The 24115-nt window shown below is 43.2% G+C and overlaps 4 protein-coding genes across 5 annotated transcripts; 3 read left to right on the top strand and 1 right to left on the bottom strand.

Moving 5' to 3' along the window:
• Positions 1 to 211: 211 nt before the first annotated feature.
• Positions 212 to 3669, top strand: LOC125010157 (carcinoembryonic antigen-related cell adhesion molecule 20-like). The gene is made up of 5 exons (XM_047588533.1): positions 212 to 236; positions 477 to 512; positions 2566 to 3154; positions 3230 to 3412; positions 3503 to 3669. Exons 3-5 carry the CDS (start codon positions 2947 to 2949, stop codon positions 3607 to 3609), a joined length of 498 nt encoding a protein of 165 aa, XP_047444489.1. The 5' UTR covers positions 212 to 236; positions 477 to 512; positions 2566 to 2946; the 3' UTR covers positions 3610 to 3669.
• Positions 3670 to 4343: 674 nt separating this feature from the next.
• Positions 4344 to 13063, top strand: LOC125023600 (Fc receptor-like protein 5). The gene is made up of 12 exons (XM_047610969.1): positions 4344 to 4375; positions 4485 to 4520; positions 6252 to 6515; positions 6595 to 6883; positions 6995 to 7077; positions 7168 to 7219; positions 8332 to 8369; positions 8479 to 8514; positions 11862 to 12125; positions 12205 to 12450; positions 12526 to 12708; positions 12789 to 13063. Exons 1-12 carry the CDS (start codon positions 4345 to 4347, stop codon positions 12893 to 12895), a joined length of 1629 nt encoding a protein of 542 aa, XP_047466925.1. The 5' UTR covers position 4344; the 3' UTR covers positions 12896 to 13063.
• Positions 13064 to 14114: 1051 nt separating this feature from the next.
• On the top strand, positions 14115 to 18594 carry LOC125008914 (oocyte zinc finger protein XlCOF22-like). 2 transcript variants are annotated; one of them, XM_047586331.1, is made up of 6 exons: positions 14115 to 14791; positions 15585 to 15687; positions 15778 to 15911; positions 16147 to 16391; positions 16468 to 16553; positions 16665 to 18594. In XM_047586331.1, exons 1-6 carry the CDS (start codon positions 14590 to 14592, stop codon positions 17947 to 17949), a joined length of 2055 nt encoding a protein of 684 aa, XP_047442287.1. In that variant the 5' UTR covers positions 14115 to 14589; the 3' UTR covers positions 17950 to 18594. The 2 variants fall into 2 exon arrangements, with proteins under 2 accessions (XP_047442287.1, XP_047442280.1); XM_047586324.1 differs by having other exon boundaries at positions 16662 to 18593.
• A 65-nt stretch (positions 18595 to 18659) lies between these two features.
• LOC125009991 (low affinity immunoglobulin gamma Fc region receptor II-like) lies at positions 18660 to 22019 on the bottom strand. The gene is made up of 4 exons (XM_047588331.1): positions 20494 to 22019; positions 20349 to 20384; positions 19738 to 20001; positions 18660 to 19658 (listed from the first exon to the last, which is right to left on the bottom strand). The coding sequence occupies exons 1-4, from the start codon at positions 20522 to 20524 to the stop codon at positions 19360 to 19362; spliced, it is 630 nt and encodes a 209-aa protein (XP_047444287.1). The 5' UTR covers positions 20525 to 22019; the 3' UTR covers positions 18660 to 19359.
• Between the last annotated feature and the right edge of the window lie 2096 nt (positions 22020 to 24115).

The following is a 24115-nucleotide window of genomic DNA, read 5'->3' as shown; positions in this document are numbered from 1 at the left end:
TGTGCTGAACTCATCAAGGCTGCAGCGCCATCTACGGTTGATATAACAAATTCAAAGATATGCTCTCTTTTTGTTGTGTTCTTATGTGAACATGTGGTTTCATATGTGGGCTTATTTCTTCTCTTCTAATGCCAAGAGGAACAGGAAGGAAGAGGCTTTGAGTGTCTGTTAAACTGCTGCTGGTCTCATTTCAGTCAGCTGCAGAATGGAGGGAACATCTGTCCAGAGGCTGCTGGGTGAGTCTGATCTGCTGGATGTGTGTTGGTGTCAAACCGCTGAGAGATGATTGCGTCTGCTTCCCACAGCACTCCACTGGCACTGGTGTGTGAATGTGTGTGTGCTTGTGTGAGCGCATGGGTGGATGTGTCTCTTACTGTAAAAGCGCTTTGAATACCTTTGAGTAGGTAGAAAAGCGCTATATAAAAGCAAGACCATTTGCAACAGTATTTAAAGGTGAAGGTGTGGTTTCTCTTCAGTTCTGGGCTCTCTGCTGTGCTGCACAACAAATCAAGGTTAGTCAACTTCTTCATTTTGTTTAAACCTGCTCAATCTTTATCATCTTTGTTATTTACAGTCGATGCTTTTAGTCAAGATCTTTCATGTAAAATAGCAGAAAGACTTGATTAGAAACACTGAGTGCATGCACTTGCATGTCATGCAAGTGCATGCACATGCAAGTACAACACATTTTTAAGGAACAAAAAACTACAACAATATGTACAAAAAAGAGAAAAAAATGCCATAAATTTATTACATATCTGAAACTGTCCATGGAGGATGTAAACTAGACTGGAGTGCCTTTGGGCTGTTTATAGACGTTTTCAACTTGAGTCTAATGTTTGTTGTTTGTGTGGTTAGGGGGATGGTGGTGGGGAAGGGTGTGAATGTGTTATGGTTGTGTGCGTTCGTGAGAAGAGTCAGAGAGAGAGAGTAAGGCCACGTCCACACGTACAAAAGCAATCTATTTTTCTCCAGTTTGCTTTGGCATTGTTTCTTCATAAAAGTCGATCCATTCATAAATGGCATCTAGTTTTAGAAACACTGTTTTACACATCCTAGGCCTTTTTTCCTCCGTTTCTGCTACAGAACTCAGTCAAAAAAAGAAGAAGGGGAGGTGGAGCATGCACATTAACCCTGCATGCTGAATAGCCACAGAACAAGGCTCAAGCCTGCAATCTGCCATCAATGTTGTTGGTTGTTGTTGGTAAGGGGTCGGGCGATGACATCATCATGTTTGTATCGGGTGTCCACACGAAAGAAAAAATGAAACCTCACAGGCATTTGTTCTTTTCACCCTTGGACCTGGATTCAAAAAGGTGCGTTTCCAGTCAGAGACAAATCTGGATCCATCATGACAGTTTACCGAAACTCTCCTGAGGAGGTGTTCCCGTTGCTGACATGTCCTGTGTTGCAGGAGAGTTTCAGCAGGTTGTGAACGATAGTGGCCAGATATTTGAACTCCTCGACCAGCTCCACCGGCTTCCTATGGAGGATGGTGGCGACAGTTGTAGCCAGATCCGTCTACTTCTTGGAGAAGGTCACCACCATCTCCTTGGCGTTGCAGACATTCACTTTCAGGTGAGAGCTGGTCCTTGGTGTTGGGAATGACAGCAGAGACAGGAGAACTGAGTCGTCAGTGTATTTGACCAGGTGACTATCGGTGTACTAGATCAAGAGGAGGGGTTATAACACAAAGCCCTGGGGTTCAATCGAGGGGAAATGGAGCTCTGAGAGGGAGTTGTTGATCAGTACTTTCTGTGAACTGTTGGTAATAAAGTCCTGAATCCACAGGGCTTCCTGGTCATTCAGGAAAAAGTGAAAAAGGAGATTTGTGGCCAGTATGTGGGGCTGCAGGTTGTTGAATGCTGAGGAGAAATCAACCAACAGTCTAGCTGAAGTGTCATGGAGCTCCAGCTGTTTGTGGACATTGTCTATGATGAATGTCTTGGAATCATCAGCGCCTCGGCGTGTGCGATATACAAACTGGAATAGGTCTATCAGGGGGTCCTTTGCACTGATGATGTTGGCTTTTATGGACCTATCCATAGATTTGATAATGAGAGAGGTGAAAGCCATGGGTTGATGATCATTCAGAGCGTTTGTCTTAAGTTTTTTGGGATAAGTCTGGATTGTTTTCAAAGATGGATGATGGAGCGACTGTCCATGGAGCTCGGGAACAAGATCTTAAACACGCTCCTAGTTGCTGAATGTAATGTCTCAGGACCTGGTCATTGCTGTTGTCCAAGCCATCTGTTTCCCCTAAGGACTCTCACTACGTGATGAGTGCTGAAAGTGAATGCAGAGGTACCAGGGTTGAGGGGAGATATTATCTTCTCAGGATGGATGGTGTGGTCGATCTTCAATTGTGTGTAAAAGGAGTTGAGGTCATTGGATGGATGTGAACATGTTTCATGTTGCTCTCAAAGAATCATCTGACAGAGAAACAACACAGAATGTGTTTTCTTGTGATGTGAGGCGATTTCATTAATATCAACTTTTGTTTTTATTAGTGATCAGTTTTTTAAGAATAAAATCAATCATATTGATTAATCTGAACCCTCCCAGCTCGTCTGACTGTGAGTCCCAGCAGCTCTCAGTTCTTTAAAGGAGACTTTGTGTCTCTGAGCTGTGAGGAGGACGACAGCTCTGCTGGATGGACTCTGAGGAGAAACACCACCAAACGACAGAGGACTCAGTGTGGAGCTGACTGGGGAAAAGCAGCTGGTTCTTCCTGTGACATCAGTGGTATATTCCCGTTGGACAGTGGAGTTTACTGGTGTGAGTCCAGAGAGGGAGCAACCAGTAACAGCATCAACCTCACTGTCTCTGGTAAGCTCAGACTGTGGAGTTAGTATTGATGAAGCTGTGTGGAAATGGATGAAATGCTGTAGTTTGTCTCTGTGTTGAGGTGGACCAGTGATCCTGCAGAGTCCTGTCCTCCCTGTGATGGAGGGAGATGGCGTCACTCTGCTCTGTAAAACAAAGACCACTCCCTCCATCCTCTCAGCTACTTTCTATAAAGATGGCTCCTTGATGAGGCCTGACCCTACAGATCACATGACCATCCACCATGTTACCAGGTCTGATGAAGGCCTCTACAGGTGTAACATCATCAGTCATGGAGAGTCTCTATCCAGCTGGATCACTGTCACAGGTGAGGAGCTTCACTTTGATTTCAACTCTTATTTCATCCACATGTTCATCTGACCAGGTGAGATTCTCTCTATAGAGAAACCTACAACCACAGCTCCACCCACATCTACGTCCCCATCTCCCATCACTACTGAGGCCACGCGCCCTAAATCATCCTCCCTCCACCTTGTCCTCAGACTGGTCTGCCACCTGGTGGTGTTCTGTCCATACTTCATCTCCACTCTCCTCATGGTGTCTTTATGTAGACACAGACCAACAGGTGACATTCACTGATCAATTAATCAATCAATGACAGTTTTCTGAATTAATTCACTGTCTACATTTTCATTTTCACCTGCTCTGACTGCAGGAAAAGACCTTCCTGTCTCCAAGATGATGATCTCACCCCACGCTGAGCAGGGATTGATTGATGACTACGATGATGTTGATGATGTCACCACAGAGCATCACTTCTGAAGTGAACAGGTCTCTGGTCTGATCTTGAAGTCAGAAACCAGCATCATCTCTTCCTGATTGTGTCAGAGTGGAGATGATTCAGGTGGAATCGAAGGAATGTGGAGGCAGATGTTCTAAACTGGTCACCGTACAGAAACTAACATCAGAGACTTTTCTCAGTCCTTCACTTCAACTTGAACACTGAAGGAATGAATGAGCAGTCATATGTATGAATTATCAATGATTCATAGATTATATTATGTGCACAATGATGGAATTTAATTATACAGAGAAACAATAAAATGTTGAAAGGCTGAATTGTGTGTACGTTGCTTCCTGTAGTGTCATTCAGTCGTATTTTGTAGCCAGTTTCTATTTCACTCTGGGTCTTTTGGTTTTATCCAAATGTCCAAATGTTTACTAGAACCTTTGTAGAATATGTGAGCTTTGAGGTATTTTTAGAAAGTCTTGGTAAACTTCTACTCAAGGGGTTACTGGATTAGTCCAGAATGCTATCATAGCTATCAGGGTGTTAAATGAACCATTCATGAGTCTCCCTGATGTGAGAGTGTGAAGCGGTTGTGCTGCGTGGTGTTGTGAGTTCAAAGATTTATTCTGTTTTTGTTGTGTTCTTAGGTGAACATGTGGTTTCATCTGTGGGCTTATTTGTTCTCTTCTAATGCCAAGAGGAACAGGAAGGAAGAGGTTTTTAGTTTCTGTTAAACTGCTGCTGGTCTCATTTCAGTCAGCTGCAGAATGGAGGGAACATCTGTCCAGAGGCTGCTGGGTGAGTCTGATCTGCTGGATGTTTGTTGGTGTCAAACAGTTGAGAGATGATCACTGCTGCTTCCCACAGCACAACAGTCGTTAAAGCTCAAAGTGTGGTTTCTCTTCAGTTCTGGGCTCTCTGCTGTGCTGCACAACAAACCAAGGTTAGTGAACTTTTTCATTCTTTTTAAACCTGCTCAATCTTTATCATCATTGTTATTTAGAGTCAGCGTTTTCAGTCAAGATCTTTCATGTAAAAGAGCAGACATGATAAGAAACACTGAGTCTGTAGATGATCACTGCCTTTACATTTCTGTAGCTGAGAAGATTTTAAAAGATGAGAGGGTATTTCATTAACATCAAGTTGTATAATAACAATATTACATTTTATTTCAAGAGCACATTTCAGGCCTCTCAATGACACTTTACAGAAAAGAACAAACAGAACAATAGATTTTTTTTAAAAAATCTATGGAAGGATACAATAAAATATCATTCAATCCATCAATGAACAATATATAACATTTACTAAAACAGCAATGAATCAACTGTGTGAAAGAAGAAGGTGAGGTAAGGCAGTGTTGGGGTTAGAAGTGGTGGAGTGACTAAGCGATTTTAAACAGGTGGGTCTTGATTCTGGATCTTAAAACAGGGAGAGAATCAATATTATGGATGTCAAAGGCTAAAGAGTTCGAGAGTTTGGGAGCAGAGTGGCTGAAAGCTCTGATCCCCGTGGTGCTGAGGTGAACAGTGGGGGTAGTGGGGTGGAGGGAGGAGGAGGATCTGAGAGAGTGTGCTGGAGTGGCAATGTGGAGGAGGTCAGCCACGTATGGAGGGTTGATGTTGTGGACATCTTTCAAAGTACACAGAAGGAGTTTGAATTAAATTGTTTATGTTACTGGGAGCCATTGAAGTTGCCGTAGGATGGGGCGATATGGTGGGAAGAAGGGGTTTTGGTAAAGATTTGTGCATCAGAGTTTTGAACCAGTTGGAGGCTATGGAGAGGGACCGAAGAGGAGAGAGGTACAGTAATGAAGACGGGAGGTGACGAGACTGTGGACATGAATGGAGGCAGTGTTGGGGGTGAAGGAGGAATGGAGTCAATTGATATTTCAGAGATGGATGTAGATAGATAGAGTGGTATTACTATTTATGTGGGACTTGAATGAAAGAGTGTTGCCGAGACTGACACCCAGACTCTTAAACTGAGGAGAAGGGGAGACTTGGGAGCTATGGATGAGAAGGGGGAAGCGGTCGACTTTGGAAAGAATTAATGGGGTGGCAATTAGAAGAAATTCACTATTTATTTTCAGGACCTTGGAAGTGAACCAGGATTTGATTTTTGATAAGCAGGTGGTAAGGGAAGAGGTGGGAGTGTGGAGTTAGGTTTACTGGAGAGGTAGAGCTGGGTGTCATCCGCATAGTGGTGGTAGTGAATGTTAAATTTATGGAAATAGTACCAACAGGGAGGAGATAAATGATGAAGGCAGAATTAGGATTAAAAGGATTTGAGCTGAATGAACTGAGTGATAAGAGTGGAAACGATGAAGGGCGGTCTGAGAGACGACAATACAGAGTCTACTGAGAAGTATGGGGTGGAAGACGGTGTTAAAGGCTGCACTAAGGTCAGGGAGGATGAAGGTGAGAGAATGAACTGAAGTCAGCTACAGTAAGGAGATTGTTGGTAAATTTTTTGTGCTGCAGCTGGGATGGAAACCCATGGAACTGGAAAGGGTCACAAAAGGAGTTTTGTGTTAATTGTGTACTTTTTCAGGGACTTTGGATATGACAGGTAAGTTGGAGATGGGGGGAAGATGATTATGTTTTGGTATTGATTAGTAATTAGTTTTGTCGACAATAAATTGAATCCTATTGTTTCATCTGAACCCTCCCAGCTCGTCTGACTGTGATTCCCAGCAGCTCTCAGGTCTTTAAAAGAGACTTTGTGTCTCTGAGCTGTGAGGAGGACGACAGCTCTGCTGGATGGACTCTGAGGAGAAACACCACCACAGGACAGAGGACTCAGTGTGGAGCTGGGTGGGGAAAACCAACTGGTTCTTCATGTAACATTGGCTACATTCTCACCAGAGACAGTGGAGTTTACTGGTGTGAGTCCAGAGAGGGAGCAACCAGTAACAGCATCAACCTCACTGTCTCTGGTAAGCTCAGACTGTGGAGTTAGTATTGATGAAGCTGTGTGGAAATGGATGAAATGCTGTAGTTTGTCTCTGTGTTGAGGTGGACCAGTGATCCTGCAGAGTCCTGTCCTCCCTGTGATGGAGGGAGATGACGTCACTCTGCTCTGTAAAACAGAGACAACTCCCTCCATCCTCTCAGCTACTTTCTATAAAGATGGCTCCTTGATGAGGCCTGACCCTACAGGTCACATGACCATCCACCATGTTACCAGGTCTGATGAAGGCCTCTACAAGTGTAACATCAGCAGTCATGGAGAGTCTCCATCCAGCTGGATCACTGTCACAGGTGAGGAGCTTCACATTGATTTCAACTCTTATTTCATCCACATGTTCATCTGACCAGGTGAGATTCTCTCTACAGAGAAACCTACAACCACAGCTCCACCTACCACTGCTGAGGCCACGCCCCCTCCATCATCCTCCCTCCACCTTGTCCTCAGACTGGTCTGCCATCTGGTGGTGTTCTGTCCATACTTCATCTCCACTCTCCTCATGGTGTCTTTATGTCGACACAGACCAACAGGTAACATTAACTCATCAATCAATCAATCAAGGACAGGTTTCTGAATTAATTCACTGTCTACATTTTCTTTTTCACCTGCTCTGACTGCAGGAAAAGACCTTCCTGTCTCCATGGTGATGACCTCACCTCAGGTTGATCAGGGGTTGGTTGATGACTATGACGATGTCGATGATGTCACCACACAGCATCATTTCTGAAGTGATCAGGTCTCTGGTCTGATCTTGAAGTCAGAAACCAGCATCATCTCTTCCTGTCTGTAGTTGATGTGTCAGAGTGGAGAGGATTCAGATGGAAGGAAAGGAATCTGGAGGCAGATGTCCTGCAACAAAATTCAATTAATTAATGACTGAAAGAATGATATCCAATGTGCCTTGGTGACTCATTTCCATGGGGATTTAAATGTATGCACAGCAGCTATATGGAGTAAATATCATTTACTCCATACTCCATATTTTTTATGGAATTTATAATGTACACAATGATACAATTTAATTATATAGAGAAAAAATAAAATGTGAAGAGGAGTTGAGTTGTGTGTACTTTGCATCCTATAAAGGGAATCGGTACTATTTTGTAGCCATATTTTCTCTCACTCTGGGTACTTTGGTTTTATCCAGATGTCCAAATGAAGAGTGGGTTTAGTTCCATTCTTACTAAGACCTTTGTAGAATAGGTAATATTTGTGGTAGTTCTAGAAACACTTGGTCCATTTCTAGTCAAGGGGTTGATCAATAACTTCAGAATGATGTCATTGCTATTGATCAGAAATTTCCCTGATGTGAGAGTATGAAGGTAGTGCTGGGTGGTGTATTGTCTTTGATGATGTTGTGGGTTCTCCTGATGATCCTGGTTCTGTAAATGTCCTGCTTCAAAAAGGCCTTCCTCTCCTGAGCAGTGACTTTTTCAAACAGCTCTCTGGTTGAGGCGTTGATGACGCTCTCAATGGTACTACCGTAAAAGTTGCTGAGTATCTTGGTTGACATACTAAATTTCCTCAGCTTCTCAGAAAGTACAGTCTTGTCCTGAACTCATCAGCGCTGTAGCGCCATCTATGAACACATAATTTCCATGTGAAACAAGTTGTCTGTATCAGACAAATGCAGATCTAAAAAGATTGTTTTCCTTTGTGGGTTGTCCCCACGTGATCATGTGGTTTTATCTCTGGGGGGTTTCAGTTCAGTTCTAACTTCAAGTAAACAGGAAGGAAGAGGGTTTTAGTGTCTGTCAAAGTGCTGCTGGTCTCATTTCATTCAGCTGTAGAATGGAGAGAACATCTGTCCAGAGGCTGCTGGGTGAGTCTAATCTGCTGGATGTGTGTTGGTGTTTAAAAGTTGAGAGATGATCACTGCTGCTTCCCACAGCACAACAGTCATTAAAGCTCAAAGCGTGGTTTCTCTTTAGTTCTGGGCTCTCTGCTGTGCTGCACAACAAACCAAGGTTAGTCAACTTCTTCATTCTTTTTAACCTGTTCTGTATATCAGTGTTGTTATTTAGAGTTGATGGCTGAATAATAACTGGTTTAGAGATGCAGTAATATTACATCTGTTGTGGTATTCTGGAATTAGTTTTTATTGAGTGCAAACTAGGGCTGCATGATAAATTGTTAAAAAAATCGCAATCATGATTCACACATACACGTGATTTCATTTCAAGACAACGATTCTCAAGCATTTTATTTCACGAGCGGCATCACAAAAAAAGGCTCCCATTTCTTCAGGGATTTTTTCAAGCTCCTTTAAAGGCAGTACTGCTGCTGACTCCTCCCTCAACCTATGGTAAAGCGTGATTCCATCAGTGGATGAAGCCTGCCTGCAGTTGAGTGTGTGGAAACAGTGACGGAGAGAAGAAGAGAGAAGTCAGTGGTAAAGAGAGTTAAATGGATAACGAAGAAACCCCAGGTGCTAGTGGCGAGAGTCACCCACAGAGTTAAAGTTCATCAGTGCAATAAATATTTCATTAAAAAAAAGTGCCAAAAAATTGTGATCTCAATTCTAAGCAAAATAAAATCGTGATTCACATTTTTTACGGAATCATGCAGCCCTAGTGCAAACCTTACTAGATCCCGAGAGAATTTTCCTCCATCATTCTCGCAGGTGTTTACATCCCACCGCAAGTCCCTGCCCGTGAAGCACTAACCCACCTGGCTAAACAGATCTCCACTGTGGAAAACTCCAAGCCAAACTCGGTTATTCTTGTGATGGGAGATTTCAACTCGTGTAACGTCGAGCTGCCGAGATACAAACAGCCAGTGAAATACGCCACACACGGCAACAAGACACTGGATAACTTTTACACCACCATAAAACCCTAAAACCTCTCCATCCCCCACGCCCCCCTTGGACACTCTGACCACTGCATCATAGACATAGTCTCCACATACAGGCAGCAACTGAAAAGGGCCAAAGCATCCCGGATGGCAGCAAGGAGGTGGACTCCAGAGGCAATAGACATGCTTCAGGACTGCATGGAGTCTACTGACTGGGAGTCACTCTGCGTTTACATGCAGAGCTTAATTGAGCTATGCTCAAAATTCGACTTTCTGACTACAATCCTTGTCCCAGTTTACATGCAGCACAAGAAAATCGAATAACTGTTCTCCTCCTCCACACTAGGGGGCGATATGTGTCTTTTCAGCAGCATAATACCATGTTAATACGGCCTGATTTCCGGGTGACCTATTACATGATATAATAACCAAGAGTCGTTCATGCGGCAGACCGGCATTTCAAACAACAACCAGACGGATAATAGGCCATTTTTTAATCTCATACATAAAGTTTGCGCTACTTCTGGTGCAGATAAGTTGCGCAATATCCTTCAAACGGTTCTTCTAGCGGCTCTATTTAGCTTCTCCTTCTTCTGGGACTGGTTTTCTTAGATGTTTTTGTTCGGGGGTCACACGGCAGTGCAGTGGCTGTGGAGCATCCGCACATGCATTATCCGATTGGAAAACTGTGGTTACTGTATACATGCCGGAGAAAATCGAATTCTAATCACATTATCTGGGTGTCTCAATCGGACAATGAGAACTCCGATTTTAATCTGAGTAACGTGTTTACATACACTTAAGTTCTCCTGTTATAGTCCAACTAAGGCAATAATTCACCCTGAGGATGTTGAGTCCTCAGTTTTGTTAACACTGTATGCTCCCACGTCAGCTTCTGTGAACAGGTGTGCCTCCCATTCAAAACCATCACATGGTACAACAACCAAAAGCTCTGGTTCTCCAAGCAGCTCAGAGAGCTCAGGCGTACGAAGAAGGTGATATAGACACATTCAGGCAGGCCAGACAGGACTTCAAGAAGGCCATCAAATGTGCTAAAGAGGACTATAGAGCCAGACTGGAGCGTGATTCAGGCACTCACAATCCTGCAGCTGTGTGGAGTACTCTAAGAACCTTCACCAATTACAAAGGAAAAAGCCCTGTTTTCACCCTCACTCTTGGACTTGCTGACAATCTCAACAACTTCTACTCCAGGATTGAGAGACCTCCTGCTGCTCCACTCCCCACACCCCCTCTCTCCTCCCTCACAGTCACCAAGAGCTCACTGTCCCACTCCATACCTCAATCGATCTCTAACTGGACAACTTAAACGGTTAAGGAGAACTCTAAGTAACATGTTTACATGCACTTAAGACACCCAGATAATGTGATTAGAATTTGGTTTTCTCCGGCATTATCCCAGTTCCAAAGAAGGACAGGATAACATGCCTGAATGACTGTAGACCTGTCGCTCTGACATCTGTGTTCATGAAGACCTTGTAGAGACTCATCCTGCCCTTCCTAAAACCAATAATCAACCCCCTCCTAGAGTGGAGTTGGTCATGGACATGGACTTCCATAGACACTCTCACACACCTCACACCCCCCACTTCTGAAATGGGAGACACACTCATCTATGGTCATCAAGCAGGCCCACCAGAGAATGTTTTTACTCACCTTGGGGACACTCAAAATGAATGTCCCCAAGGTGCACACCAAGTTCTACAGAGCCACCATCGAAAGTGTCCTCAACACCGCCATCACGGTGTCGTATCCCGCATCCACTGCTCACAACAAGAACAGGCTGGAACGCATTGTGAGGACATCCAGTCACCTCACAGGAGCCTGTGGGTGTTCTGCACTATGTCAGATCCCGGCAGAGGACTAGAAGGATAGTGGGGGACCCATCACACCCTGCTCACTCCCTGTTCAGTACACTCCCTTCAGGTCCCAGGTTCAGGTCCACCCAACACCTGAACAGTTTTTTTCCTCAGGTCATCTCTCTCATTGAACAAACCCTCCCAGACCCCTACTCCATATCATTCCCAAAGACAGTTATGACGGTAACACACCAACTATTTCTGCATGCAACATCCACAGCAACAGCCATCTCTTGCCTGTATTTATTACAGTCATTACTCACCATATATCTTTTTTTTTAAGTTTATCTAAATTGTATATGTTGTCATTTTCTCGCTAAGTTAACTTTTATTTAATATTTTGTGGCACTGTTATACGGGTAAAATTCCTGTGTACATTGTACAACTGGCCAATAAAGAGATTCTGATTCTGATGCCTTCAGTCAAGATCTCTCATGTAAAAGAGCAGAAAGAGATGATTATAAAAACTGAGGCCGTAGATGTTCACTAGCTTCACATTTCTGTAGCTGTTGAGATAAGATTTTAAGAGATGAACATGTTTTTGTTGTTCAACAACATGAAGAATCAACTGACTTTTGGATGTGACAGATTTGATGTCAATAATAAAACGTATCACTGTTGTTTCATCTGAACCCTCCCAGCTCGTCTGACTGTGAGTCCCAGCAGCTCTCAGTTCTTTAAAAGAGACTTTGTGTCTCTGAGCTGTGAGGAGGACGACAGCTCTGCTGGATGGACTCTGAGGAGAAACACCACAAAACGACAGAGGACTCAGTGTGGAGCTGACTGGGGAGAAGCAGCTGGTTCTTCATGTAACATCAGCTACATCGTCCCATTGGACAGTGGAGTTTACTGGTGTGAGTCCAGAGAGGGAGCAACCAGTAACAGCATCAACCTCACTGTCTCTGGTAAGCTCAGACTGTGGAGTTAGTATTGATGAAGCTGTGTGGAAATGGATGAAATGCTGTAGTTTGTCTCTGTGTTGAGGTGGACCAGTGATCCTGCAGAGTCCTGTCCTCCCTGTGATGGAGGGAGATGACGTCACTCTGCTCTGTAAAACAGAGACAACTCCCTCCATCCTCTCAGCTACTTTCTATAAAGATGGCTCCTTGATCAGGACTGAGTCTACAGGTCACATGACCATCCACCATGTTACCAGGTCTGATGAAGGCCTCTACAAGTGTTACATCATCAGTCATGGAGAGTCTCCATCCAGCTGGATCACTGTCACAGGTGAGGAGCTTCACTTTGATTTCAACTCTTATTTCATTCACATATTCATCTGACCAGGTGAGATTCTCTCTACAGAGAAACCTACAACCACAGCTCCTCCCACATCTACACCCCCACCTCGCAACAATGCTGAGGCCACGCCCCCTCCACCATCCTCCCTCCACCTTGTCCTCAGACTGGTCTGCCACCTGGTGGTGTTCTGTCCATACTTCATCTCCACTCTCCTCATGGTGTCTTTATGTCGACACAGACCAACAGGTAACAATCACTGATCAATCAATCAATCAGTGACCATTTTTTTCTTTCTACATTTTGGTTTTCACTCGTTCTTTCTGCAGGAAAAGACCTTCCAGTCTCCATGGTGACAACCTCACCCCACACTGATCAGAGATTGGTTGATGAGGATGACAATGTCTATGATGTCACCACAGAGCATCACTTTTGAAGTGATCTGGTCTCTGGTCAGAGTGGAGAGGATTCAGGCAGAAGAGAAGGAATCTGTTTTGTTTTTTTCAGTTAGCTTTAAATGTGTAACTTCTACATTATATTTGTGCACTGAATCCAAAGCTTTGTCCTTGAAAATTAACTTTCTATTAATAAATGGTGTTCGTCCAGAAATCTTTCTTTAGGCTGTATCAGGGATGTCCTTAAGATGTAAGAGCAGTAGGTGCTACGAGTGTCCTGAACACTACAGCTTCTCCGCAAAATAGATTAATCAAGAATGACTTTTGACACTGGTGGAACCAAAAATGACAAAACCGAAGAAGCGCAAGAAAGCAAGTGTCTCACAACAGTGAGAAAAGAAACATCACAAAGATAATGAAATGGCGGCTAGTCTAGTAGCTCTACAACAAAACACAGGAAGATGCCACAATAGCCAGTTCAGAAGTTCTAAACGCATCGTCGCCCAACATGGGAAAAGATTCTTAGATGGAATTACTCACTAATCGGCGGTTTTTACTCGTGCTTTAAGTTGATTCAGAGGAAACAACGACGGTGCAGAGACTAATGCCATAACTGACCCGCACCTTCTTACAAAAGTAACTACACACTGTGGCGACACAGAGCACAATAGGTGTCATTGGTCCTCTTCCGGCTAATTCTCCATCTCTGCAATTTTCAAATTGATTGTTTTGGATCAACAAAGATGGAACACATGAGAGATTTTAACTGATGAGGCCCAGAGAAACATACATTTGTCTCAAATTTCGGCAAAACTTTCAATTGCTGTTGTTGAAAGTGAAGCAGGAAGTAGAAACAAAAATGAACCCGACTGGCAAAAAAGAAACAGCGCCGACTAGTGTGTTTACAGAGCGAGTCAGCCAACCTTTCTTCCTCCCGCCCTGCCAAACAGTTATTCAGTGTTCCCACTCATTCATAAATGCACAGGATAAGATGTTACAATCCCTTATGCCATGATCTGAGGCAAAACACATTTAGGAGCCCAGTCCAACTGGAAAGTCAACCAGCAGGCTAGCAGTCAGCTACTAACAAGCAACCAACAAGAAGACACCAGCTAATTATTAGCAAACTGAAGGTTATTAGTGATGGGACACTGAATAAAACAAAGAATTAAAAAGAAATTCCACAATATTGAGGTGTTAATAAATCCAACTACCCACCTCCATCCAGGGCCGTGGATGACTGCGGATAACCTCCTCTTTATCCTGGATATGTCCTGTTTTTGAGTGAATTCTAATTTGTGTTGCGTGTGTCCCCCACCTAAAGGGTCCTCTTTTTCGCATCCCACTCATCATCCAGAATAAGAAACATTTTAAAGTTACTGTTAAAAGTTAAACCCCTTTAATGGAGAGTTGTGATGCTGGCTGTTTATCATAAAGCATCAAATACTTCACCTGAGAGAGTGGCCCAGCCTTTCGCTCTCAGTGGACAAGGTTTGGATGCTCCTGGACTAGAATATTAATTCAATTTGTTTTGCCATGGCTGGTTTCTAGTTTTCGTACTTTTATTTCTTTAAAAATGTGTTCATATCGATCGAAGAGTTTGAGAGGGAAGCCCGTTCACAATTTCTACCCGGGGGAAATTCAGCGACGCACCAAAACCCGGAAGTTCTCCCCCCGGAAGTAAACAATCCACTCGTAGATTTCCATTTAATGTTAAAGTGGTGGTTTTACGGTGATGGGTGACAACGCAGCGGAGGGTTTGGGTGAGATGTCGAAAGCCGAGGTCCTGCGGGGATTCGTCACCGAAAGACTCGCCGCTGCCTCCCGGGAAATCCTGGCGGTCGTGGACACGATCGTGGCCGCGTACGAGGAGGAGGCTTCGGGCTACAAGGAGACGATCGACCGGCAGGGGAGACAGCTGGAGCTCCTGCAGCCTGGTTGGTTCAACATCTAAATAATAATAATAAATTAAAAAAAAGATCCAAGCTGCTCCTTCTAAGTTCAGCACTCAGAACTCCTTTAAAAAACATTGTAATTTAATTATTAGTCATTATTTATTAAAACATCACATGTACTATTTAATGCTGCTGTTTTCTAACTATATCTATATTATATATTCAATATACGTATGCCGAATTTACGTCCAAACAACATTGCGCTATAATGGTGTTAAATAATGTTTTTCTCTCATATATGATTTAATTTTAAGCGGGAGAATTCAGAATTGCACATTTTGTTAGTGGAGTTTGCCATTGGTGATGACTAAACACGGTTTTTAAGCTGAAGCTTGACATGCGATGTTTGCCACAGAGCTCCAAGAGGTGGTTAAGCTTCATTAATGTTGCACTTGTGTTACACAAAGTGTTTGAAGTCATCAATCCTTATGCCACCACGAGATGACCCACTACGGGGAAAGACCTCACAGCTGTAAGATCTGTGGGAGGTATTTCCCCGTAGTGGGTCAAACATCCCGGGACCCAGAAACAACACAAGAAGATTAACATAAACAGAGGAAGGTCATACCTCTGCGGCAATTGCTGCAGAATGTTCCTGACAAGCCAGCCAGAGAAGCCATACCGCTGTGACTGGGCTATGTTGCTCTCCACTCGGGAGTCATGCCATTTGTCTGTATGATTTGCAGGACACATGCAGGGCATCTGCTCTTTGAGATAATAATAATAATAATAATAATAATAATAATCAATAATCAATAATAATTGATTTCTCCAGATGCAAAGTGCAGCAGGAGCCTCAACTCTGATGAAGAAGAGGACTGTGAAGATGAGCAGCCCCAAGAGCATCTGGAGAACCTGGACGTGACTGGTCCATCAAGGTTTCTGTTTGAACAATTAGATATATCATAGATTAATTTAATAAAGCCATGCCTTTTTTTTTAACTCAAGGCTGTCCTTGAATTTTCCAGGTCTTTCCAACCTCGATGTCGGTACAGGAGGAGAAAGATGACTAGCCGATCTCAGGTCAGCGAGACCCAGAAGGGCGTGGAGCTCAGGATCCGCATCCTGAAGGACTCCCAGACCAGTGTGCTCTCCAAACATGGTAATTTGAAATAAATTAGGAAGAAATTGCTGTCCTACTCTCTTTCTGTTTCATTCCTCCGTTGTTGGCTCCAGAAAGTAAAAAAAAAATAGTTGCAGGACAGATTGTACTTCGTCTAGGAACTGTTTTGTATTCGGACACTTGGAGACAGTCCTGCTAGATTCCAGGTGATTCCAGACTTGGTTCTTCCTTAACTGACTAATCGCCCATTATTTCTTCACCTTTCATCTGTCAGTGCTTAAGAAATGTCCAATCCTGAGGCTGAAGTGTCCCTGTGGTCTTCAGGAGGAAGACTTCGTCAACCTGCTGAGATCCACCTTCCCTCAGCTGTCTGGAGACGAGAAGACATTCGACATCTTAACGGCAGACAAGAGACGGAGATTACAGCCTCTGAAACTAAAGACACTGACGCCAGAGGAGATCAACAGATACATCAGCTCCTCGACATTTAGGACGTCGACAGTCTGCGTTCGTCTGAAAGTAGTTAACTCACTTTAAGTTTTTAATATTTACTTGTTTATTAGTTTCTGGATGCTGACTGTCTTTATTTTTCAAGACACAAAAGAAAACTCGGGTCACTGTAGAAGAGACTGTCAACAACTCACACATGAAGACAGTTGATGAAGGAGGGCAACAGGCAAGGTAACTCAAAGTAAAACATTGTTGTTTTACCCACAGTAGGACAATAACAGATGGACCTTAAAAGCATGATGGAGGTGTTCCCTGATTAACCTTTTCTTCTTTCCCCAGCAGCCCTGTTCAGGAGGACAAAGGCAGCAGAGTCGACACTGTGTCCAACAGCTCAGTGTCGCCTCAGCAGGATGTGGGAACAGAGGAAGTCAATGATGAAGAACCAGCTGCAGAGTTTGTGTTGAGCTCTGCAGCTGAACTTAAGGAAGACGACAGCAACGACAACCAGAAACCAGACAGGAGCGGTGAAGAACAGAAGAAAAGTCATTCTAAACCAAAGATGATGAAAAAACTGAAGGCGAGACGCTCTGATGTCATTGAGGAAAGTGTCCATTCATTTTCATGTAGAGTCTGTGGAGCGCTGCACACATCAGAGGTCATGCTTGTCAAACATACCTGGAGTCATGCGGATGATCCAGGAAGCGTTTGTGGAGTTTGTGGAGAGTCCTCAGAGTCAATGGAGGAGCTGAAGGATCACCTTCAAAGTCGACACAAAACTGATGACTGCCACGTTTGTGGACAATCTTTCGTCAGTGTTCACAGCCTCAATGAGCATGTGGCAGCCCACCTAGGAGAGAAACCATACAAATGTAATGTTTGCCACAGATCATTTGCGTTGGAGGCGTCCTTGAAAGATCACCAGAAGCTCCACGAGGTGGGTAAGCCTCATAAATGTTATACTTGTCACAAAGTGTTTGAACTCAAGGAGCAGTTAAAAGTTCACCGTAACGTTCATTCTAAAAGGAAGTCGCATCTCTGTGGCGTGTGTGGGAAATCCCTCAGTGACTACCGATCCTTATGCCGCCACAAGATGACCCACTCTGGGGAAAGGCCTCACAGCTGTAAGATCTGTGGGAGGTCTTTCAAACTTCCTGGGACTCTGAAACAACACGAGAAGATTCACACAAACAGAGAAAGGTCGTATCTCTGCGACGTTTGTTGTAAGATGTTCCTGACAAGCCAGCAGCTGCAGATTCACATGAGAAGACACACCAATGAGAAGCCATACCACTGTGGTGAATGTGGCAGAGGTTTCTCCACCAAGGGACCTTTGACCGTTCACATGCGGGTCCACACTGGGGAAGCACCATACCGCTGCCCCGACTGTGGCTGGGCCTTCAAACGCAAAACGAACCTGGATGGCCACGTTGCTCTCCACTCGGGGCTGAAACCGTTTGTGTGCGGAATTTGTGGAAAAGCGTGCGCCCGTAAAACATACTTGACCGTTCACATGAGAACCCACAATGGAGAGAGACCATACAAGTGTACACAATGTGACAAAGCCTTTACTCAGAGCCACTCTCTGAAAACACACATGAGGAGCCATCAGGGGGTACAATCATCTTAACATTCAAAATGGACTCTGTGTTCTTGTCTGTGTTTAGTGATTGTTCATACGGAAGGAATGTCTCCAATAAAAAAACTTTGGTCAATTTCTGTCACATTCAATGATCTCATTATGGGTAAATTGAGGACTTGATATCCTCCAATCCCTGTTGCCATCCTTCTGTAAAGTCTATGGTTGAGCCCCCCTATAAACTTTAAAATGTCACCCTCGTGGTGGGATTAGAAGATGGGTTCACCAAAGTCATTGAAAGGTAATTTCTGCAACCATGGCTGTCCTAATAAAGCCCGTCTATGGTTGAGGATTAAATAAGATGGAACTACAGTGATGAACTTCCTACAGGCATTTATAGGTACCATTGGAGCAACACTGCTGTTCTCCCTGAAGTCTAATTTATGATTGTGTCCATATGGGTCTGCATGATCTAAATACCGTCAACCTCCCACTCATTTTTGTGGTCTATTCTCGCCTATTTTTGTGGACAAGAATTTGAGCCCATACAGAAAACATGCTAAACATCTCCAGATAAGAACTACCATCAGTGGTGCAACCAGTATAAATATTTATCGAAAACCTGGACTTGTTCCTGTGTGACACAGGAGGAACCAGGAACCAGACTAAGAAGATTAAGTCAATTTAATGAAAAAACTCCAAGTGTGGAAAAACAAAAAAACAAGTAAAAAAAAAAAGGCCACAAAGGAAACACTGAGATCTTCACAGAAAAAAAAAACAAAAACAAGGAAACAAGAACACAAACAAGGTAACTAACAAAATAAAACAGGAAGTATCAATAAACAAACAGGATTTTGTAAATCTTAAAGAAATTTATGTTCCTCTCTGCCACACAATATTTCAAGGAGCTGAGCTTCCACCTGGTCCTGGATGCTTGAGAACCGAGAGAAGAGGTGCTGCAAAAAGAGACGATGGTTAAGTAAAAATTCCATACACAGAAGTACAAGATGGAACTGTACCTGGGGCTGGACAAATACAATAAAGCTACCCATCCACTGCACAACTTGCATCAGAATGGACTGAGTGGAGAAGAGCTGTGGTTAATGTCAGAAGTGATGCTCTGTGGTGACAGCACTGACGCCATCATTGTCATCATCCCGTCTATGCACATCCTGGGTGGGCGGGGTCATCAACATGGAGACTTGGAGTTCTTTCACTGAAGTGAAGGGTTGAGTAACCTGTCATTGACTGATTGATTGGTGAGTGAATGTTACCTGTTGGTCTGTGTCGACATAAAGACACCATGAGGAGAGTGGAGATGAAGTATGGACAGAACACCACCAGGTGGTAGGCCACTTTGTGGACAAGGTTGGCTGAGCATAATGGTGGAGGGGGCGTGGCCTCAGTAGTGGCGGGTGGAGCTGTGGTTGTAGGTTTCTCTGTAGAGAGAATCTCACCTGGTCAGATGAATATGTGAATGAAATAAGAGTTGAAATCAAAGTGAAGCTCCTCACCTGTGACAGTGATCCAGCTGGATGGAGACTCTCCATGACTGATGATGTAACACTTGTAGAGGCCTTCATCAGACCTGGTAACATGGTGGATGGTCATGTTACCTGTAGACTCAGTCCTGATCAAGGAGCCATCTTTATAGAAAGTAGCTGAGAGGTTGGAGGGAGTGGTCTTTGTTTTACAGAGCAGAGTGACGTCATCTTCCTCCATCAAAGGGAGGACAGGACTCTGCAGGATCACTGGTCCACCTCAACACAGAGACAAACTACAGCATTTCATCCATTTCCACACAGCTTCATCAATACTAACTCCACAGTCTGAGCTTACCAGAGACAGTGAGGTTGATGCTGTTACTGGTTGCTCCCTCTCTGGACTCACACCAGTAAACTCCACTGTCCCATGGGAGGATGTAGCTGATGTCACAGGAAGAACCAGCTGGTTTTCCCCACCCAGCTCCACACTGAGTCCTCTGTCCTGTGGTGGCGTTTCTCCTCAGAGTCAATCCAGCAGAGCTGTCGTCCTCCTCACAGCTCAGAGACACAATGTCTCCTCTAAAGACCTGAGAGCTGCTGGGACTCACAGTCAGACGAGCTGGGAGAGTTCAGATGAAACAACATTGATCCTTTACATTTCTGTTACACAACAGCTACAATCTAGATTGGAGACACAGCAACTCAGACAACACATTGTTGAACATCATGACAGTTTAACAACGACTGAGTGAACAGGAAGCTCAGCTTTCTATGTCTTTATGGCTCAGAGGAAGTTCTGGCTTCAACTGGCTCCAACTAGCATCAACACAGACTGAATGTCCACATAAAAAGTGGTGAAGTGTCCCTTTAAGGCAGCTTGTCATTGGACTCACTCTCACACAGTAAAGACACACAGAGTTTTGATGGCGTTTCTTGGACAGACTGTAACAGAGGAAGTTGACTAACCTTGGTTTGTTGTGCAGCACAACAGAGAGCCCAGAACTAAAGAGAAACCACACTTTGAGCTTTAATGACTGTTGTGCTGTGGGAAGCAGCAGTGATCATCTCTCAGCGTTTTGACACCAACACACATCCAGCAGATCAGACTCACCCAGCAGCCTCTGGACAGATGTTCCCTCCATTCTGCAGCTGACTGAAATGAGACCAGCAGCACTTTGACTGACACTAAAAACCTCTTCTTTCCGGTTCACTTGAAATTAGAACAGACAATAAAAGCACTACAGATGAAACCACACAATCACCCTAGAATAAAACACTAAGAGAAAAGATCTTTTAGTATATTAGAACTGTATTAGCTTGTTACAGATACATTTTTTCGCATGGAGACTATCAATTTATTTACACAGCACAGTAAGTGAAAAAAAAAAAAAAAAAAAAACTAACAAAACAAGAACAAAACAGCAACCAACAACCAAACCAGCAATAAAGCAAAAAATAAGAACACTTAAAGGCTAAGGTAAAAAAGTAAGTTTTGAGCCTGGATTTAAAAGACTCAACCATGCGCGTCCAGCAGCGACATCTGGGCCGCCGTCAGCCAGAGGTGGCAGTAGGCCACGGGACAGAAGTGGCAGCAGCTGGGTGAGTGGACAATGAGGGGGACTTCATTGGTGAGGACTGGGTGGATGAAGCCCGGTGGACAGAAGACTTCCGTAGTGCCAGTGTGAAGCATGGTATGGAGTGGCGAAGCCTGCCGTGGGCAGATGGGGGACTATAGATGAGGCGAACAAAAATATTTAATAATGAACAAAAGGCGCTGCAAGCAAGGCAGGTAAAAGCCAAAAGAAATTGTCAACATGGCATCTTGACATGAAACAAGACGCGGAATCATGGAGATTGGCACGATGACATTAACAACACAACAAGGAACAAAGGGAAGGGCAGGGCTATATATACACATGAGGGCTGAGGGATGACAAGACACAAGTGAGACGCATGAGGACAATCAACATAGGTGAAACCAATGAACAATCAAGGGACAAGGAGGCACAAGACAGGAAGTCAAAGGCAGGCACTCCAAACCCGGAGCCCACAGCTTGATATGGTGGTATCAGGTGGTATCAGGTGATCAATAGAAGTGACAGTAAGCAGCAAAACACCAACAGGTGCCTGAACACAGGCGTTCAGACATGAGTACACAGTCTGTGATCCTTGTGTTCATATGTGGTGCTACAGCCCCTATGAGCTCAGGACATTTTCCAATTTTAATGTTTCTCTGCACTAACAGAAATAAATAAATCATCTACACCTGCTTAGATGACCTAAATTATACATTTTCTCCAGCACCAGATTGATTGATTTATAAACCAGTGGGTGTGATGAGTACAGTTATCGATGTTTAGTTATTGCTGTCCATTTGTAAGAAGTTGCAAGAAAACCAGGATTTAATTTCTGTCAGACAGGCACAAAAGACAGAGGATGTTGTTGCTGAGATTCAGTTGGTTGTTGTGTAAGCTGGATCTGACTGCAGAGATGTGATTACCTGCTGTCTGACTACATCATCCATAATCTCCGACAGTTTAAATGAACTCTGCAGTCACGAAACAGTCCCAGTTTGTACAAGAGAACCTCACATTTGCATTTAGCACCCAGTGACTGTCATTTATTTTCTAATTTGAATGAGCTATGGCTCTCATATGTGACCTGACTTTAGAAAACACACCATTACTTTTGGAGTAAGTTAGCTACTGGACACTGAACTTCCCCCAGGATAAATAAAGTATCTATCTATGGTCATAAAGATAAAACTCTCAAAAAATGGTTGATTCGGAACGATTAATCTGGATTACAGGGATGTTCTGTACTATTTTCTTGTTTGACTTTTCCTTAAAATCAACAAATCACGGCAACTCCTCCAGGTCCTGAAGCAGCAAAACAGCCCCAGACCATCACACTACCACCACCAGGTTTTACTGTTGGTATGATTTTTTTCTGAAATGAGGTGTTACTTTTACTCCAGATGTAATGGGGCTAACATCTTCCAACTAGTTCAACTTTTGTCTGGTCAGTTCAAAGAGTCTTGGGGATCATCAAGGTGGTTTCTGGTAAAACTGAGACAACCTTATATGTTTTTTTTTTTACTCAGCAGGTGTTTGACTTGATTCTGTCATGCAGGTCATTTTACCCAGTCTCGTTCTTATGGTGGAGTCATGAACACTGCTCTTGGAGTATGGAGCCCGATGTTTAAATGTGAAATACATGTTTAAATGTCAATTAATTTCTGTAGAGAATCCTGTACATGCCAAAGTACCTTTAGAAGAAACAATAAAGCCAAAGTTACTTAAAGTGACATGCAGGACCTTTGTATTTATTTGGGTCAAAGGGAAAGAATGAAGAAAATAAAAATAGAAAGTTCTGAAAATATTTTTTTTTCAGATAGAATATCAAGTCATCTACATAAAAAGAGATATCGAGAACATGAATGACTAACGTCCTCTGTGCCTCTGAACTCCAACTGCGGTTCGCAGGTATCCGATCCACATATATCTAAATACCGATTTATGAGTCAGGTGTGTGTGATATATACATTATATATATCTTTCTTTTAGTTCATGATTTAAAAGGCAAATTTATTTTTTGCATTGTTGTGCCACAGTGAGGTTGGATGTCAGGGGACCGACTCTATTTGGATAAAATGATAATCATCTCTGCTACTAAGAGAACACACAAAAAAAATTATCACACCATGTAAACAGAAATGCATCACACCATCTGTATATTATAATAACGTGACATGTATTGGTCTACAACTTTACACATTTTATACATCTTAAACTCTCTTTAACAAGAAATTTAATTTCTAATATTTGAATAAGTCTCATGCAACGAGGGATCCTCAATAAATAAATAAATGCAGCAATCATATGGTTTCCCCATGTTTCTTTAATTCAGTCCATTAAGAAGAACATTTGAAAGGATTCAAATGACTCACGTTAGAGAAACGTATATTCAACTCAAATCCTCGGCACACTTCTCAGCCTATTTCCATCTCGATTGCCCCACAAGAGGAAAATATTAGGTTGTCCTAAGACTGTATAAAGCTCAATATTTAATGTAAGCTTACACATTTAGCTGACCATTTACAGTGAAAAGATGCATTTCTGTTAATAGCTGATTGGTTCTCTGCTTGCTTGTATTGCCATGAAATGTTGAACAGAAATTAGTTTTATTAGCCAGGATCCGCAGAGTTTTATGAATTGTAGCCTTTCCTACCAATGAAGCCTCAATTCATATTCTAATGTCTAATAATGGTAGAGGACAAACATGAAGCTAAGCCTCCAAAGACATGCTCGTTGGGCTAATTGGTTCATGCATTTAGAGGTGCGGACCACTAAAGTGATCTTACAAAATTTTAATGAAATCACTATTAAAATGGCTTTGATCCATGCCCAAGATGCATTTGGTGGTAGGAACTATAGTGCTGGATGGTCTTTCCTTGAGTTTGAACTGCATGAGTCATACCCATTGGTCAAGATTAGTTTCTCATGGCCAATGTTTTTTTCTCAACAACTGTCAATTTCTTTGACATTCATAGTTTCTTCTTGATACATTTCTAGTCAAGAATTTTAACCCGTTTAGGGAGGAAAGCATAATTAAAAACCTCATCAGCTAACTAACAATAATAGTCAAAAGAGGGCCAGGCGCAAATGCTATGACTTGCTTCATATATTTAGATTTTAGAGTTTGTTTGGTTCAACTATTTGTTGAATATCTAC

The sequence above is a fragment of the Mugil cephalus genome, chromosome 1 (genome assembly GCF_022458985.1).
Source record: "Mugil cephalus isolate CIBA_MC_2020 chromosome 1, CIBA_Mcephalus_1.1, whole genome shotgun sequence".
Taxonomy (NCBI): domain Eukaryota; kingdom Metazoa; phylum Chordata; class Actinopteri; order Mugiliformes; family Mugilidae; genus Mugil; species Mugil cephalus.
Note: the sequence above shows the minus strand (reverse complement) of the source record. Positions and strands in the feature narration are given on the sequence as shown.

Bases quoted from the DNA above. Each gene is read 5' to 3' on its own strand.
- LOC125023600 (XM_047610969.1), top strand. From the start codon at position 4,345: ATGGAGGGAACATCTGTCCAGAGGCTGCTGG. The intron at 7,078-7,167 runs GTAACATTAACT...CTCTGACTGCAG, and splicing joins ATGTCGACACAGACCAACAG to GAAAAGACCTTCCTGTCTCC. The intron at 8,515-11,861 runs GTTAGTCAACTT...GAACCCTCCCAG, and splicing joins GTGCTGCACAACAAACCAAG to CTCGTCTGACTGTGAGTCCC.
- LOC125009991 (XM_047588331.1), bottom strand. From the start codon at position 20,524: ATGGAGGGAACATCTGTCCAGAGGCTGCTGG. The intron at 20,002-20,348 runs GTTAGTCAACTT...GAACTCTCCCAG, and splicing joins GTGCTGCACAACAAACCAAG to CTCGTCTGACTGTGAGTCCC. The intron at 19,659-19,737 runs GTAAGCTCAGAC...CTCTGTGTTGAG, and splicing joins CATCAACCTCACTGTCTCTG to GTGGACCAGTGATCCTGCAG.
- LOC125008914 (XM_047586324.1), top strand. From the start codon at position 14,590: ATGGGTGACAACGCAGCGGAGGGTTTGGGTGAGATGTCGAAAGCCGAG. The intron at 15,912-16,146 runs GTAATTTGAAAT...TTCATCTGTCAG, and splicing joins CAGTGTGCTCTCCAAACATG to TGCTTAAGAAATGTCCAATC. The intron at 16,554-16,661 runs GTAACTCAAAGT...TTCTTTCCCCAG, and splicing joins GAAGGAGGGCAACAGGCAAG to CAGCCCTGTTCAGGAGGACA.
- LOC125010157 (XM_047588533.1), top strand. From the start codon at position 2,947: ATGGAGGGAGATGGCGTCACTCTGCTCTGTAAAACAAAGACCACTCCC. The intron at 3,155-3,229 runs GTGAGGAGCTTC...TTCTCTCTATAG, and splicing joins CAGCTGGATCACTGTCACAG to AGAAACCTACAACCACAGCT. The intron at 3,413-3,502 runs GTGACATTCACT...CTCTGACTGCAG, and splicing joins ATGTAGACACAGACCAACAG to GAAAAGACCTTCCTGTCTCC.